An 18,403-nucleotide genomic window follows, 5' to 3' on the forward strand; every position below is an offset into this window, starting at 1 on the left:
AGTTTTTTTTTATAAAAATGAAAAGATATCTTTTATAATTTGTACTTCCTTCCTCTTCTCTTTCATTATACTTCCTTCTTTGTCTGTACTTCATTTTCTTTATTTCCTTCTATATCTTGTCTTCTCTCTCCTTTATTTTTACAGAAGAGAATAAATAAAATGCACGTACCTACATTTTGTTTTATTTAATTAAGGAGAAATTCTGAAGGATAACGATAGGGAAGTCAGGAACTGTCTTCAAATATTGAACGAGGGAAACCTATAACCTAGTTTTGTTTTATGTAGGTCTTGTTTAACATAAAGCGCATTACGTAATGTGTTTCGCTTTTTTAATAGAAAAAGTATGAGCATATTGTATCACATATTAAAACAATATACATTATTATTATCAGATATTGTGTTTCATTAAAATTGAAATTTTGAACAGGATATAGTAACACTTGGCATTACAAAATTATGCTTTGTTTAAATTGAGTTATGATGAAAGGTCGCAAATGAAATTTATTTGTTACAAACAAACAAACAATTGTGTTTTCATATATATTGGGTATTAAAAAAGTCTCCTAGCTCTATAACTGTGTTTAGAAAATGATATTTCTTTTTCCTTTGAAAATAAGTAATTAATTAAGATATCTAATAACTTGAAGAACGAACAAAAATGGTCTTTCAATTTTATTTTGAAAACTTTTGGCAAGTTATAATTGAAAATTAAAATTGAAGATTTTTAATTTGCTTTTTTTATTTACCTACCAACGTTTTCTTTCTAAAAAATATGTCACAATTAAAGGAAAAGGAGATGTTTTTTTATGTATAAAACTTCTAAATTCATAAATTTCTCGCAAATACTACAAACAAATAAATTTCAATTGTGTGTTCATAAATATTGGGTATTAAAAAAGTCTCCTAGCTCTATAACTGTGTTTAGAAATAGAAAATGATATTTATTTTTCCTTTGAAAATAAGTAATTAATTATTAAGATATCTAATAACTTGAAGAACGAACAAAAATGGTCTTTCAATTTTATTTTGAAAACTTTTGGCAAGTTATAATTGAAAATTAAAATTGATGATTTTTAATTTGCTTTTTTATTTACCAACGTTTTCTTTCTAAAAAATATGTCACAATTAAAGGAAAAGGAGATGTTTTTTTATGTATAAAACTTCTAAATTCATAAATTTTAATGACTGCAATTCTCATTTCCTCTAGAAATTAAGTAGGTCAAACATAGTACTTAATGTCAAGTGTCAAATGCGTTTCCAAGAAAATAATACATTTCTAGATCCATTATGCGATAATATCCTGTATCTAGCTTTAGGTGAAACACTACCCTAATCTTTTCAAAATATTTGCAGAAGTACTTTAGCACAGTATCTTCTTACTGAAGATATTTTATGTCCTATTCATATTGAAGAATCCATGTTGAAAATACTTGGAAAACTAACGAGAAATTGAAGACGTTGTTATTCTTAACAAGCAAGCAATAAGGAAATATGTATAACAAAATGAAATTCTGGAAAACTGTGAGAACAGTAGGTACAGGAAAAATACCTATTGTCACTATTGGGAAAAAAAATTCCATCAACGACCTTTGTATAGGTACTTTCTATTGTAGATTGTAGGCCCTAAAATCCCCAAGCAAGTACACAAAAGATAACTATTTAGCGATATTAGATATCCCTGAAAATGTAGTTTTACCTATATTAGTTCATGTGATACCTATATTAATTCATATGACCAGGAGAGTTTAATTTAAGTCACTATAGCTCCACTGAACTTAGAGAAAAGTGTCCCTTTATCCCTTTTCAACTTATCATCCTTTATCACGAAATCTGTGCAATAGGGGGAAATTTTGGGAGGAAGATTAGGGTGGTTTAATATGTAGGGAGGAAGGAGGGAATGAACCTGGCACGATATCCTGCTATATCCTCTGTGAGAATAACACGAAACTGTCTTCACAAACTGACGTATGATTTCGAGCATACTTGTATCCACCTACTGCTTTTTATATTGAACTCGCACAAAATAAAATGCCAAAGCTTTTACTGCTTGCCTTGTTTCTCGAAAGTTATCTTATAAGTTCGTTATATCTCTTGAGAAAGACAGGGAAGCGAGGGAGAGAGAGAGTGAGAGGGAGAAAGAAATAAAAAAGGAAGATGGGATAAGGAGGGAGAGGGGAAAAATGAGAAAATCGAGGGCGAGAGGAAGGAAGAGGCACTATCAGTCCCAAGTATCCTGTCAAATATTCACTTGGATAGAAATCTTGTGTATTGCACCCTCAGGATGTTGAGTGAAAGCTAGCAGAGCGTAGGTACCTATCGGATAGTAGATAACACCTCAATAGTATACTACCAGTACCTCAAGTGGTGTAGTGGTTTACACAAAAAGCCCACTCCGAGGCTTAGGTGCAGGGCAAACTGTCCTATAAAGGATGATGGGTTAAACTTATACGAATCTATGAAGTGTAGTGGTTAACGCAGTGTATTTCTAATCTGGAGGTTGGTGGTTCCAGCCCAAAAGAAGACATAAAATTTAGCTTGGAGATAAAAAGAGCAACGACCTTTGTTACAAGCTGAAAGCTTTTTACTGGTACCTACCTACAATACCACATTGTCGATGTCATGCAAAATATCTACTGAACGAGTAGCACATTTTCAGGGAAACATTTTTCAATGGAAATGGAATAATCCCCCTTTCCATTCGACATCTTTTTCTTCCAATTATTACACAAAATCTTTCGTTTTTACTCCCTTATTTCATTGTTTCACCTTTCTTTTCAAGTTTCCATCGTTGACTCTCCCTCTAAAATCATCCATCTCTCCTTTTGGGCTCGAAATTTCTTCGTTCTCAAAAGCAGTGAAAACAGGTGGAAAAAAAACTTCGAAACAAAGTTTTATACCCGCTCAAGCTGCGTGTATTGAATTCTGAATCTTCAACGAAAACTTTATGAAAATTATTATTATCTATTAGCTTATCATTAATTTATTTATTATTGTTTTTATCTTTTCAATTTAGTTTTAATTTCTTGTATCATGCAATAGCGAGAGAGAATAGAAGGAAATATTAAAGAGACGAGGAGGTAATATTAAAGAGAATAGGGGGCCTAAGCGTAAAAAAGTGTTACCCTACCTACTCCATTACAAGTACAAGTACCTAGGTATAATGTAGTTACTTGTAAAGCGTGATGACTCGATGCAAAGCGACAGACACCTGAAATTCTTTGGTTTTAGCGGGCAGTGTCACTCTCCTAAAAGTCGCACGACTACGATTCCACCAGTTTCCAATCGATCGCTGAAGTTAAACAACGTTGCGCGTTTTTGGTGACCGGATGGGTGACCCTCTGGACATCTCGTGCCGCTGGTTTTTCCTGTTCCTAATACTCAGGCTGGGTAAGAGTAATACGAAGATTTGAGTAGCTTGTCCCCGAATGGTGGGTTACACTTACACCCTCGTCCCTTTAAAACTTGGTTGTTATACAGAGAAGTTAAAAAAAAATGGTTTTATTTTCCTTTTAGAATTTTCCTTCGTCTAAAGCTCGTTTCCTTTCATTTGGCGTGGTAGCGCCTGTACTAAACTATAGGAAATCCAAGATGGCGCGCCATCGCAACCGGTTCCGTTTTCGTTAAACGGTTAAACCCTTTGAAAAAATCGTATGACTGAGTTTTGTCTGTTTATTTGTCTGATTGAATAGGGGGAAATTTTGGGAGGAAGATTAGGGTGGTTTAATATGTAGGGAGGAAGGAGGGAATGAATCTGGCACGATATCCTGCTATATCCTGTCTAATAAGGCCTCTTTATTGTTCTTTATACGTATTTAGGTAGATTAAACTGACAAAGTTTGTTGTCTGATTTCAGGACGAGCAGAGGTGGGGGAGATGCCTTGATAGGCCGGGAGCCCCTCCCTCCTCCAGCTCTCAACTTACCATCCACAGTATTCTCTTCATGAAGAAATATAATCCTATATTACGGTAAGTTTTAAGAAGATACCTATGGCAGAAACTAAGGAGAGCGGTAATGCTCCGTCCGGCCAAGTCAAAATAGCCTGACCGCTTTTAAAATATACAGAGGGCTTCTTTCCCTTCCGGAGCGAATTAATGTCAAACAGATAAGGTTCGTTCTCCGGACGGCTGGCTCTTTTTTTGCTCTACAAAAAATAAGAAAAATAAATAAGGGAGAAAGTAAAAAACACCTACCAACCAATCTGAAAAAAAAAAATCCAAAAATTTGTGCCGTGACCAGGATTCGAACCTGGGTTACCACGGCCACAACGTGGGGTCCTAACCACTAGACGATCACGGCGTGTGTTCTCGAGTGGCAACTTATCTCGATATAAATCAAAGCAACACAGAGAAATGTTCGGAGAACGGAGACTAACGGTTGCCAGAGTTCTCTGTGAGGTCACTTTCACCTGAGCTACCTACTTGAGAACAACTTCACATTCTCAGTGCCAATCTTATCCGAATCTATGAAGTGTAGTGGTTAACGGAGTGTATTTCTAATCTGGAGGTTGGTGGTTCCAGCCCAAAGGAAGAGGCACTATCAGTCCCAAGTATCCTGTCAAAAATTCACTTGGGTGGAAATCTTGTGTATTGCACCCTCAGGACATAAAATTTAGCTTGGAGATAAAAAGAGCAACGACCTTTGTTACAAGCTGAATGCTCTTTTTCTCCGTACCGATACCGTACCGTACTGTCCATGTCGTGCAAAATATCCACTGAAGAGTAGCACAATTCCAGGGAAACATTTTTCAGTGGAAATGGAATAATCCCTTTCCAATTTTCAATTCGACATCTTTTTCTTCCTATTATTACACAAAATCTTTCGTTTTTTTTCCCTTATTTCATTCTTTCACCCTTCTTTCCAGTTTACAGCGATGAGTCTCCGCCTAAAATCATCCATCTCTTCTTTTTGGGCTCGAACACAAGGCACTGTCTCGGAACATAAGTGTGACGTCATGCTAGACCACAAGGTAGGTATGACGTCAGAAAAAATGTCAAGGTCAACACGTGTTCTGCTCCCTTGTGGTTCCGTGAACTGATGTAGCATCTTTTTTTTCTGCGATTTGATAAAGGGAATCTCCGTTGTTACGGTCTTATCATCCCGAAATCAAAGATTGAAAAAGAATAGGTTAGGAGAAAACCGTCCACTAGCAGGTCCGAGAATGAACCTTACCTATACAATGTTTGGGAAAAATTCCACTCCTTGCGGCAATCAAACCCGCGATTTAGCGCTTGTAAAGCAAGCTGGCACACGAATGTCAAGGTCATCAAGCTTTACTACACGTGCTCTGTTGTCTTGATTTCTTGTGGTTGAGACTCAACTGTGGAACGAACTGTAGAACAAATAATATTCTATCACGTATGATTGCACACGAAACAGGGGTAAAGAAGAACATAGAAAATTATACATAGAACAGGGGAAAAAATTAGCATGATTGTATGCAGAAAACTGCTTTCTACCCTTCCATACACTGGAAAGTGTGCATGAACTTTAGAAACGCTGTAGATATTTTATTACTGTATTATTCCTAGGGAGGTATTTTCTAATTATTATTGTTTCTATAGTTCCCCATTTTTTTTTTTTTTAAATGGAAAATTACTTGTCTATTTTTTACCATTCTAACCACGGTTGAGGTTTTGTACGAATTTGATGTGTATTCAATTTAGAATTCCGTATTCGGAGACACGAAAAATAATACCCCAATCAATGTTACCTCATTTTTTCAAAAAAAAAAAAAAAAAAAAAAGAAAAGGAGGCAACCCTACTACTTGAGAACAACTTCACATTCTCAGTGCCAATGGCCTCTCACGAGTACAAGGCACTGTCTCGGAACATAAGTGTGACGTCACTCTCAACGTACCATCCACAGTATTCTCGTCATGAAGAAATATAATCCCATATTACGGTAAGTTCTCTCAACTTACCATCTACAGTATTCTTTTCATGACGAAATATAATCCTATATTACGGTAAGTTCTCTCAACTTACCATCCACAGTATTCTCTTCATGAGGAAATATTATCCTATATTACGGTAAGTTTTAAGAAGATACCTATGGCAGAAACTAAGGAGAGCGGTAACGCTCCCTCCGGCCAAGTCAAAATAGCCTGACCGCTTTTAAAATATACAGAGGGCTTCTTTCTCTTCCGGAGCGAATTATTGTCAAACAGATAAGGTTCGTTCTCCGGACGGCTGGCTTTTTTTGCTCTACAAAAAAAAAATAAGAAAAATAAAAAAATCACCAACCAACTTGAAAAAAAAAAATCCAAAAATTTGTGCCGTGACCAGGATTTGAAGAACTGGTGCATTCAACGTCCTATTGCCGCTGGCTTACATAACAGACCTACAGACTACTGACCTACATTTATTAGGACTTGTATTTTTATGAACGCCGTGAAATAAAAATTAGGTTTGCAATGTGCTCTGTACAAAACATTTCATCATAATACGAGGATAGCATATCATATGTAGGAACAGGGAATTTTGTTTTACGATACCTACGTAGGTATACCTAGTTGTTCTGTTTCAAATTTCATCCCTGTCATTTTCTCCTTATTCTAAGGATTATCCTACCTAATCCGAACCAAAATAATCCATCAAGAAAAGATATCGATCATTGTAAGTAATTTTGTAGTAGGCAGGTACCTACATACCTAACATGTACCTACCTATTTCAAGATGGTTCCTTTTTTAATTGGAAACACGTAATAATACAATTTGAACAAAAGAGAGCTACGTAGGTAATTCGTCTTTCCCCCTTTCGAAAGAATAAGACGTATTGTAGGTAAGCATTCATTCTGTAGGTTATTTCGTCCCCTGAGAGAAAAAATAGGTTCGAGAGAAGGCTAGGGGGTGTTTCTTTCTGTAGCAATTTTGTGTAGGCTTTTAGGCCTTTTTTTCCAATTTGTCATGCAAGATCTCACACAGTTTCATGCATGTACTACCTCCATGTTCTACATGCTTTGTAAAGCTAATAATTTTTCCTCTGGAACCTATGAGAAACTACCCGTAGAAAAAAAAAAAAAAAAAAAAAAAAAAAAAAAAAAAAAAAAACATGAGAGGCAACTTATCTCGATATAAATCAAAGCAACACGGAGAAATGTTCGGAGACTAACGGTTGCCAGAGTTCTCTGTGAGGTCACTTTCACCTGAGCTACCTACTTGAGAACAACTTCACATTCTCAGTGCCAATGGCCTCTCACGAGTACAAGGCACTGTCTCGGAACATAAGTGTGACGTCATGCTAGAGCACAAGGTAGGTATGACGTCAGAAAAAATGTCAAGGTCAACACGTGTTCTGCTCCCTAGTGGTTCCGTGAACTGATGTAGCATCTTTTATTTTTACGATTTGATAAAGGGAATCTCCGTTGTTACGGTCTTATCATCTCGAAATCAAAGATTGAAAACGAATAGGATAGGAGAAAGCCGTCCACTAGCAGGTCCGAGAATGAACCTTACCTATACAACGTTTGGGAAAAATCCCGCTCCTTGCGGCAATCAAACCCGCGATTTAGCGCTTGTAAGGCAACCTGGCACACAAATTAATGTCAAGGTCATCAAGCTTTACTACACGTGCTCTGTTGTCTTGATTTCTTGTGGTTGAGACTCAACTGTGGAACGAACTGTAGAACTCAGACAGGAAAGGTAGCTGTCGAACGCCTAATTGAGATCAAAAAAATCAATGACGGTTATCTGTTGGCTGTTAAAAATGTTTAACAAATTTCATGAAAATCGGAGGGCAAGGAGCGCCTCGCGGCAGTCCGAGGACAACTTTTAAATAGGTATGTTTGTGTTAAAGTTGGCGTTTTATTAATCTACCCGGATTTAATTTGTAGGAACTCGTATATCGAATGGTGCGGTGGAGCACAAAAATAGTCAGACAGTGAGATGCTAAAAAAGGAATATAATTATTATCTTTAATTCTAATTCTAAGAGGATTACCTACTTACCTACCTATGAACTGTACTTTATCTTTAAGTAACCTAAGCATACAGACTTAAACCTCTAGGTACTTTTGTTTCTAATAAAGAGTTTATTCTATCACGTATGATTGCACACGAAACAGGGGTAAAAAAGAAAATAGAAAATTATACATAGAACAGGGGAAAAAATTAGCATGATTGTATTCAGAAAACTGCTTTCTAGCTTTCTACCCTTCCACACACTGGAAAGTGTGCATGAACTTTAGAAAAGCTGTAGATATTTTATTCTCTAATTATTATTGTTAGGTATTTTCTAATTATTATTGTTTCTATAGTTCCCCATTTTTTTTTTTTTTTTTTTTTTTTTTTTTTTTTATGTATACTTGTATATGAAACTAAAGCTAAAGCCACACACACAAACTCACATACAGTTTCAACACAGCTAGATAGGTATAAATAATAATTATGTATGCTCCACAGATATAACTTTGTAATACGCAGGTTAATATATACATAGCTACCTGCCTTTCATGAAGGCAAAAGGGTCTGCATGTAGGTAGGCAGGCTTCAGCATGCATAGAGTCAACAAAATATTTACCTTTTGCGTGCAAAATATTATAAAAAGTAAACTTTTAGGGGGAAAAGAAAGAAAAAATGATAGAAAGCTTTTGGCTTATCAACTTTCACGTAAAAGTACTGGGTGTTGAGATAACTTTGGGAACGGAGGTAAATTTGTACGAATTTGATGTGTATTCAATTTAGAATTTCGTATTCGGAGACACGAAAAAATAATACCCCAATCAATGTTACCTCATTTTTTCTAAAAAAGGACGTGATACGAAAGCTACCTCGTCCCTTATTCATTCTTTTCGAGACATTATCCAATTTTCTCAGCACGAAGACTGCTGGAAACAGGTTGGATTTTTTTGCCTTCCTAGCATGTTTCAGACCATTTCAGACTAAATAGTAAGTATATTTGTGTACTCCTCTTTCCTCTTGTGTCTGTCTGATAGAGAGAGGATAGAGAGAGTTAAAAGGAGGAGGGAAAGGGAAAGAAGGAAGGACCGAAAACGAGAGAAGAGAGAGAGAGGTAGGAAGAGAGGGGGAAAGAGAGAAAGGGCTCTCTCTTTCTCCCCCCAAAAAGAGAGATATGGATGGGTAGGGTACCTAACTTATTCTGTGGAATCGATTTTTTTCAAAATGGCTTACATGAACACGGGTATAACATATAGAAAATTACAAGTGGTAGGGGAATGTACCATTTTGTTTGATGATAGGAACTTGCCATGCCACTCAGATGGTAATGTTACAATACTAAGTGAAATGGGAGAGAGAAAGAAAAAGAGAGGGAGGGGAGAGAAGAGAGGGAAAGAGAAACAGAGAGAAAGGTAGGAGAGAGAGAGAGAAATATCAGAACAAATTTCAACGATTGTGTGAAAAACAGAACTTTGAATTTCAATTTGAAGAACAGAAAAGTAGATGAGAAAGGTAGAGAGAGAGAGAGGGACGAAGGAGAGGAGACAAATTTTAAAGAGTAGGTATAAGATAAGAAACAAGGTGAGAGAAATAAGAAAAGGATGGAGAAAGTCTTACTTATGTCTCATGAGCGTAAACACGGAGACAAAAACGGAAAATCCTGATGGAAGCAGAATACTTTAAAAGCTTTTTAAAAATCACAGAAATTTTCAGAGGCGAAATGCTAAAAAAAAGAGAAGAAGAAGAAGAGGGAGGGATCTTTTTATCCCTCCAGCATGATAGATGTGCCCCAAATTGAACGAGACTTTGATTTATTTTACAAGTGAAAGTTGAAATTAATTAAATAAAAACATCGTTCCTCCATCCCTCCTGAGTCCAGACGTGAGTGGATGTGGTTAAGGGATGTGTGTGTATATGGAAGGGATGGTGTAAGGATAGTGGAGTAGGAAATGTAGAAGAGAATTAGGGCATAAAGGGAGGTAGCTGTTTATGTGATAGATGGAGTATGGAGGAGATGGGAATTTAGGAAGAGATGCGGTAGAAGAAATGGGAGAGCTACAGGCCTCATAATATTCATCCGTCATATGGCTTTTATTTTAGGAAAATTAATTTCTCCGCATATCCCAAGCCTGGAAAAATGGGACTCGTAATTTATGGCGCAAAACTCTGGCACGAGTACAGTATACAGTCAAGGCTATACTGACCAAAGTAAAAAAATATGTAGGTACACAGGTATTACATATTCTTTAGAGTTTTTTACGAAGGTGACTTCGAGTCATATGTAAATGAAATTTGTCAAAAAGTGGTGTACCTACAGTAAACCCTTCAAAAAGTGGTTAATTAAAACCATCGAAATTTGAATCAGTAAAACCGTCACAAAGTGGTTCAGTAAAACCATCGAAATTTGGATTAGTTAAAACCGTCAAAAATTGAGTCAGTTGTTTTATTTCCCGACATGCAGGCGCGAGGCAATGCTCTTGATTAATTTCCTAATTTTCATTTCTGTTTCCCGTCAGGTAGCGCTAGTGTGCCTGATTTTTTTACTTCTTTGTTTGTCCGCCAGGCTGTGTTAAAACGTCTATTTTTTCATTTCTCTGTTTCTCCCATTGATGTGCAGAAGTTGTTAAGAGGGAGGGATCTTTTTATCCCTCCAGCATGATAGATGTGCCCCAAATTGAACGAGACTTTGATTTATTTTACAAGTGAAAGTTGAAATTAATTAAATAAAAACATCGTTCCTCCATCCCTCCTGAGTCCAGACGTGAGTGGATGTGGTTAAGGGATGTGTGTGTATATGGAAATAGGCAATGTAAGGATAGTGGAGTAGGAAATGTAGAAGAGAATTAGGGCATAAAGGGAGGTAGCTGTTTATGTGATAGATGGAGTATGGAGGAGGTGGGAATTTAGGAAGAGATACGGTAGAAGAAATGGGAGAGCTACAGGCCTTATAATATTCATCCGTCATATGGCTTTTATTTTAGGAAAATTAATTTCTCCGCATATCCCAAAATGTAGAAGAGAATTAGGGCATAAAGGGAGGTAGCTGTTTATGTGATAGATGGAGTATGGAGGAGATGGGAATTTAGGAAGAGATGCGGTAGAAGAAATGGGAGAGCTACAGGCCTCATAATATTCATCCGTCATATGGCTTTTATTTTAGGAAAATTAATTTCTCCGCATATCCCAAGCCTGGAAAAATGGGACTCGTAATTTATGGCGCAAAACTCTGGCACGAGTACAGTATACAGTCAAGGCTATACTGACCAAAGTAAAAAAATATGTAGGTACACAGGTATTACATATTCTTTAGAGTTTTTTACGAAGGTGACTTCGAGTCATATGTAAATGAAATTTGTCAAAAAGTGGTGTACCTACAGTAAACCCTTCAAAAAGTGGTTAATTAAAACCATCGAAATTTGAATCAGTAAAACCGTCACAAATATATTTATGGCGCAAAACTCTGGCACGAGTACAGTATACAGTCAAGGCTATACTGACCAAAGTAAAAAAAATATACACAGGTATTACATATTCTTCAGAGTTTTTTACGAAGGTGACTTCGAGTCATATGTAAATGAAACTTGTCAAAAAGTGGTGTACCTACAGTAAACCCTTCAAAAAGTGGTTAATTAAAACCATCGAAATTTGAATCAGTAAAACCGTCACAAAGTGGTTCAGTAAAACCATCGAAATTTGGATTAGTTAAAACCGTCAAAAATTGAGTCAGTTGTTTTATTTCCCGACATGCAGGCGCGAGGCAATGCTCTTGATTATTTTCCTAATTTTCATTTCTGTTTCCCGTCAGGTAGCGCTAGTGTGTCTGATTCTTTTACTTCTTTGTTTGTCCGCCAGGCTGTGTTAAAACGTCTATTTTTTCATTTCTCTGTTTCTCCCATTGATGTGCAGAAGTTGTTATTGTTTAATTCAATGGTTTCTCCTCCCAATAGCGCTAGTGTATCTAATTTTTTCACTTCTCTGTTTCCCCGCCAGGCGGTGTTAGCAGTCGGTGACGCGGGTGTAGGAGGTGCGGGGGGCAAGATGAACCTCCTCAACATGATGGATGCAGAGAACCGAGTGGTTCTCAACGTGGGGGGCATCCGGCATGAGACCTACAAGGCCACGCTGAAGAAAATCCCGGCCACCCGACTCTCCCGCCTGACTGAGGCCCTGGGGAATTATGATCCGGTCCTCAATGAGTACTTCTTCGACCGACATCCCGGAGTGTTCGCCCAGGTTCTCAACTACTACAGGTGAGTAACTTACGTCTATATTTCTTTTGGGATCTGGGACGATTTCAGCTCTTCTGAAGCTCATTTCCCCTCTTTTAAAGGAACACACCATGCCACCCAGCCATTGGGTGGCATGGTAGCTCAAAAATGTAGGCACTTGAAGACTAGCCACTCACTATCAGGTAAACCTGACACCTGATAGGTACACCTGATAACACGGCGCAACTAAACATTTCGCTAAGAAACCGTATCTCATTTAGGTATGTAGGTACGTACCTGCGCTACGCTGAGAATCAACACACCATGCTCAAAAATGTAGGCACTTGAAGACTAGCCACTCACTATCAGGTAAACCTGACACCTGATAGGTACACCTGATCAGGTCTACCTGATAACACGGCGCAACTAAACATTTCGCTAAGAAACCGTATCTCATTTAGGTATGTAGGTACGTACCTGCGCTACGCTGAGAATTTCTTTGAAACCAGTGATACTCACAGCTCACAGATAACTTTGGTAGTTACCTAGTACCTACCTACACAGTATTCATCTTTTCTTGCTTTTTATTCCAATGGGAGATGCTCTTTCAAATAAGGGTTAACATCTTTTGCTGTTTCTATATTATGACCTTACCGACTGTTTACTACTCGCAGTAAAAATCTCGCAAGTTTAAATGAAATTCTCCCATAAAAGTGGGTTTAACCAGTACTCACAGCTCACAGATAACTTTGGTACTTACCTACCTACACAGTATTCATCTTTTCTTGCTTTTTATTCCAATGGGAGATGCTCTTTCAAACAAGGGTTAACATCTTTTGCTGCTTTTATATTATGACCTTACCGACTGTTTACTACTCGCAGTAAAAATCTCGCAAGTTTAAATGAAATTCTCCCATAAAAGTGGGTTTAACAGCTCACAGATAACTTTGGTACTTACCTACCTACACAGTATCCATCTTTTCTTGCTTTTTATTCCAATGGGAGATGCTCTTTCAAACAAGGGTTAACGTCTTTTGCTGTTTTTATATTATGACCTTACCGACTGTTTACTACTCGCAGTAAAAATCTCGCAAGTTTAAATGAAATTCTCCCATAAAAGTGGGTTTAACCAGACTTGCCGCGATGTTTTCACAAGACTTAAGGGAGTTGCTGACTGATACCTACACGAGATAAGATTAAATTTCACATCATAAAGCTACATAGGAGTTAGAAGCAGGAATAGTTCAGAGGTATAGCTCGCCATACAGACAGTCCAGGGTTTGAATCCCAAGGGCAATCGAAACACTCTGCTCTCGAATTTCGATTGTGAATAAGTGAATATTCCGCTGGTGAATATGTCGGTTGTGAAACTTGTGAATGTTTTTCAGACGTGACAGTCTTTTTTCTTCTTCTTCTTCTTCTTCTTCTTCTTCTTCTTCTTCTTCTTCTTCTTCTTCTCCTTTTGCCATGTACAGACGGGGTCGGTCCTTTTTCGTCAGCCTCTCAATCAGCCTAAAATAGGGTGATTGCTTTTTCTTTAGCAAGGGAAATTCAGGCTGGTATGCTCCCTGTTTAAAGTCCCCTAGCCAGACAGTGAAACACCAATATTTCTAATACTCCCATTACTCCCTAAGCTAAATAAGGTTTCGGCACTTTCGGCCTAGCCTAAACCCCTCAGCCCTGAAAAAATAATAATTTGAAAGATTAGGAAAGAGCAAAAACGAAAGAAAAAAAAAGAAAAAAAATACTGTCTGCGAATCTTTTGTTTATTCAACAAACAAAGTGTCACTTTCACTTTGATTAAAGATCTATTAAAAGAAGAAGCTTCAAGGTAAAAAGAAAATGAAAAGAAGAAGGAAAAAAAAAGAAGAAGGAGAATGTTTGGAGAATGTTCGGGTATATTCTCCGATCATGCTCCAACTGTTATCAAAAAAGAAAAGCATTCAAATCTTGTCAAAAGTGTCTCGGAACTTCAGGGGAGAAATCCACTGAAAAAAATACTAACTGCTTCGCTCTAATAAAAGGAGAAAAGTTAGAAAAGTGAAAAGAAGGAAATAAATTGGCACACCTACCTAGCCTGTCTAATTGTTCAAACAGCGAAACTTTATAGTACGGATTAAAGGATAAATGTTTTTCTTTGCATAAAAAAAGAATACCCAATGGTTAAATGGAGCTTTTCAGGTTAACAGAATCCTGCTGAGATCTCTCTGCAGGGATTCAGAATTCTGCAAAGTATTTGTTAGAGGACAAAAGCGGAAGTCAAAATGACACAATGGCAAACGCGTTGACAATTTATATTAAAATGACACTGTGCAAGACATTTCCCATCCCATCTTCTAACATTCTAATTTGCCAGCCTAGTAGCTTAGTTGGTAGTGTGTCTGCCTTGTAAGCGCTAGGCCGCGGGTTCGATTCCCGCCCGGGGCGGATTTTATCCTGATGGGATAATGAGAGAGAGAGAGAGGGACGAAGGAGACAAATTTTAAAGAGTAGGTATAAGATAAGAAACAAGGTGAGAGAAATAAGAAAAGGATGGAGAAAGCAGATATGGGAAAGAGAAATTTGGGGAGAGAGAGAGGGGGGAATTTGTTACATTACCATTTCAAAGAAAAAAGTCTTCACAATGACAATACATTTGCTGTCTCTCTTTATCTATCCCCTTTCTCTCTCTCTCTCTTTCTCCTTCTCCCTCGCTCTCTCTTTCTCCTTCTCCCTCGCTCTCTCTCTTTCTCCTTCTCCCTCGCTCTCTCTCTCTTTCTCCCTCGCTCTCTCTTTCTCCTTCTCCCTCTCTCTCTCTTTCTCTTTCTCCCTCGCCCTCTCTCTCTCTCTCTATCCCTTTCTCTTTTCTTTTCCCTTCTTTTTTTTCTCTTCCCCCCTCTCTCTCTCTCTCTCTTCCCTTTTCTCTCTCTCATCGTTATTTAATATCACATAATATTGGATCTATGAAAATTGTAACACAATACATATAAGTAGGTATGTACCTACTACCTACTCTCACCGGTTACAGAAAGATACACAAAGCGATTTCTCACTCCTCCCCTATTTCTCACTCTCTCTCTCTCTCTCTCTCTCTCCTCTTATCTCTCTCTCTCTCGCAAATAATTGAATCCACTATCTACCTAAGTACTTTTCGTTCTTCTTCCTCAATTTTCTATTTATTTTCGTGGAGAGGTATCAAAAATCCAGCGGTTACCAAACCAACAATACCACTTCACCACACCGCGGCACAATAATCTCTGGTACCTACCATTACTTTTCAGCTTATTGCATTTCCACTGCCTCTAAAATATTCAGTTATACCATATTATGGATTAAAAAAGGCAATAATGGCATTAAATAAATAGAGATTAGAAAAAGGTGAAAAGTGCTGCTTCCAGAACTTTATTTACAAGCTGAAAGTATTAATAATTTTTTTAGAAAATTAAATTGATAGAGGGTGAAACCCTTAGATGTGTTAATTTTTCATTTGATAAAGACCCAAATTGATGTCATTTGGACACCACTGGCAAAACGAAAAGTAACAATGAATTATTCACCTTCTTACTTATGTCTCATGAGCGTAAACACGGAGACAAAAACGGAAAATCCTGATGGAAGCAGAATACTTTAAAAGCTTTTTAAAAATCGCAAAAATTTTCAGAGGCGAAATGCTAAAAAAAAAGAGAAGAAGAAGAGGGAGGGATCTCTTTATCCCTCCAGCATGATAGATGTGCCCCAAATTGAACGAGACTTTGATTTATTATATCCATAAAAAGTAATATCATGGATAGATGTAGACGTGAAGGGGTTTCCAGTGAATTGAAACTTGCGAGTGAAAATAAAAAATAAAGAGGTAAATTGGTTAGAAATGCGTATACACATGATGGCTGCTAGGAAATGTTTGATCAAACTTCTCGGTTCTTATGAGGGCTTTCAGGGCTTAATGGATTTGTCATGGTAGATAAACGCTTATGTCTCTCTCTCGCAAATAATTGAATCCACTATCTACCTAAGTACTTTTCGTTCTTCTTCCTCGATTTTCTATTTATTTTCGTGGAGAGGTATCAAAAATCCAGCGGTTACCAAACCAACAATATCACTTCACCAGTATTCACCACACCGCGACACAATCTGGTAAAATATTCAAATATCAACATACCATATTATGGATTAAAAAAGGCAATAATGGCATTAAATAAATCGAGAGATTAGAAAAAGCTGAAAGTGCTGCTTCCAGAACTTTATTTACAAGCTGAAAGTAATTTTTAGAAAATTAAATTGATATAGGGTGAAACCCTTAGATGTGTTAATTTTTCATTTGATAAAGACCCAAATTGATGTCAGTTGGAAACCACTGGCAAAACGAAAAGTAACAATGAATTATTTACCTTCTTACTTATGTCTCATGAGCGTAAACACGGAGACAAAAACGGAAAATCCTGATGGAAGCAGAATACTTTAAAAGCTTTTTAAAAACAAACAAAGTGTCACTTTGATTAAAGATCTATTAAAAGAAGAAGCTTCAAGGTAAAAAGAAAATGAAAAGAAGAAGGAAAAAAAAAGAAGAAGGAGAATGTTTGGAGAATGTTCGGGTATATTCTCCGATCATGCTCCAACTGTTATCAAAAAAGAAAAGCATTCAAATCTTGTCAAAAGTGTCTCGGAACTTCAGGGGAGAAATCCACTGAAAAAAATACTAACTGCTTCGCTCTAATAAAAGGAGAAAAGTTAGAAAAGTGAAAAGAAGGAAATAAATTGGCACACCTACCCTACCTGTCTAATTGTTCAAACAGCGAATTTTTATAGTACGGATTTAAGGATGAATGTTTTTCCTTGCATAAAAAAGAAGAATACCCATTGGTTAAATGGAGCTTGTCAGGGTAACAGAATCCTGCTGAGATCTCTCTGCAGGGATTCAGAATTCTGAAAAGCAAAGTATTTGTTAGAGGACAAAAGCGAAAGTCAAAATGACACAATGGCAAACGCGTTGACAATTTATTAAAATGACACTGTGCAAGACATTTTCCATCCCATCTTCCAACATTCTAATGAAAAAGGATACCTAGAATGTCAGCATTTATTAGCTTTAATCTTCAATTGAAACTTCAGCAAGAATGAGATTCATTTGATAATATTCGCACTTTGAGCATTATCATGGCAAAGTTGCGAAACAAGAGTTATTCTTGTCCATTGGGAATGTGGTAGAGCCTTTAGTTATGTACATTTAATAATTTCATACATGTACCTATGTTTCCAGGACGGGTAAGCTGCACTATCCTACAGACGTGTGTGGCCCCCTGTTCGAAGAAGAGCTGGAATTTTGGATCCATTTGATAATATTCGCACTTTGAGCATTATCATGACAAAGTTGCGAAACAAGAGTTACCGCCGTATGTATGAAGTCTAAAGATAAACTTTAGTTTAACTTGAAATGAAAATCTTGCCAAATTTCATGAAATCTAGCCAGTTAATTATCAAATTTTGATAATATTCGCACTTTGAGCATTATCATGGCAAAGTTGCGAAACAAGAGTTATTCTTGTCCATTGGGAATGTGGTAGAGCCTTTTGGGGTCTACACATTCTGCCTTAGGTAGGTGCATGAAAACGTAAATCTTTTTCAATAGAGCCTACTTTTTTTTTTTCATCTTTTTTTATGAGTCTGTACGAGAATTTAAACGTACTGACAAGAAAACGAACTCTCTAGCAATAATAATATCCATAAAAAGGGAAACAAGTCGTTAGGGTTTGTACAGCCATTTGGAGCTGAATTTTTCGCTCATTCGAAAAGGTGCCCCACGATTCTGCTGTTATCTGAAGGAATTTCTATCGTTAAAATAAAATTTGTGGACTTTTTCTTTATAAAGGCGCTTCATGTTCAATTGTGTAGAAGGACTCAACTTAAATATTCCTATAGGTTCTTTAATGTCGGTCATGAACATATCCCCATGCTGATAGCAACGGGTATTATCAGAACTTTACCCCATGATCCCCATGCTTATAATATTCATAAAAAGTAATAGCATGGATAGATGTAGACGTGAAGGGGTTTCCAGTGAATTGAAACTTGCGAGTGAAAATAAAAAAATAAAGAGGTAAATTGGTTAGAAATGCGTATACACATGCTGCTAGGAAATGTTTGATCAAACTTCTCGGTTCTTATGAGGGCTTTCAGGGCTTAATGGATTTGTCATGGTAGATAAACGCTTATGCTCTGGATTTCTGCCAAACTACTTTTTTGTCGGAAACGTTTGCTCTCTAACATATCCATCACGAATGGCAGTTGAACTGTTTGCTCAAAGGTACTTCCTTCTTTACACA

The 18,403-nt window shown here is 37.0% G+C and overlaps 1 protein-coding gene and 1 non-coding gene across 5 annotated transcripts in view; one reads left to right on the forward strand and one right to left on the reverse strand.

Moving 5' to 3' along the window:
* Nucleotides 1-3,851: 3,851 nt before the first annotated feature.
* The window catches only part of LOC103511796 (potassium voltage-gated channel protein Shaw), a 61,903-nt gene continuing 47,351 nt past the window's right edge, over nt 3,852-18,403 (forward strand). For 3 of the 4 annotated variants that reach the window (XM_026825452.1, XM_026825449.1, XM_026825451.1), the window contains exons 1-2: nt 3,852-3,966; nt 11,887-12,146. In XM_026825452.1, coding sequence (XP_026681253.1) covers nt 11,935-12,146 — 212 coding nt within the window. In that variant the 5' untranslated portion in view covers nt 3,852-3,966; nt 11,887-11,934. Of the gene's footprint in view, nt 3,967-5,947; nt 5,968-11,886; nt 12,147-18,403 lie in introns of those variants that run through there. The other variant, XM_026825450.1, reaches the window with a different exon arrangement.
* Trnah-gug lies at nt 4,226-4,297 on the reverse strand. The gene has a single exon. It is a non-coding gene; the product is annotated as a tRNA-His (tRNA).

This window comes from Diaphorina citri, unplaced genomic scaffold, assembly GCF_000475195.1.
Source record: "Diaphorina citri unplaced genomic scaffold, Diaci psyllid genome assembly version 1.1 scaffold754, whole genome shotgun sequence".
Taxonomy (NCBI): domain Eukaryota; kingdom Metazoa; phylum Arthropoda; class Insecta; order Hemiptera; family Psyllidae; genus Diaphorina; species Diaphorina citri.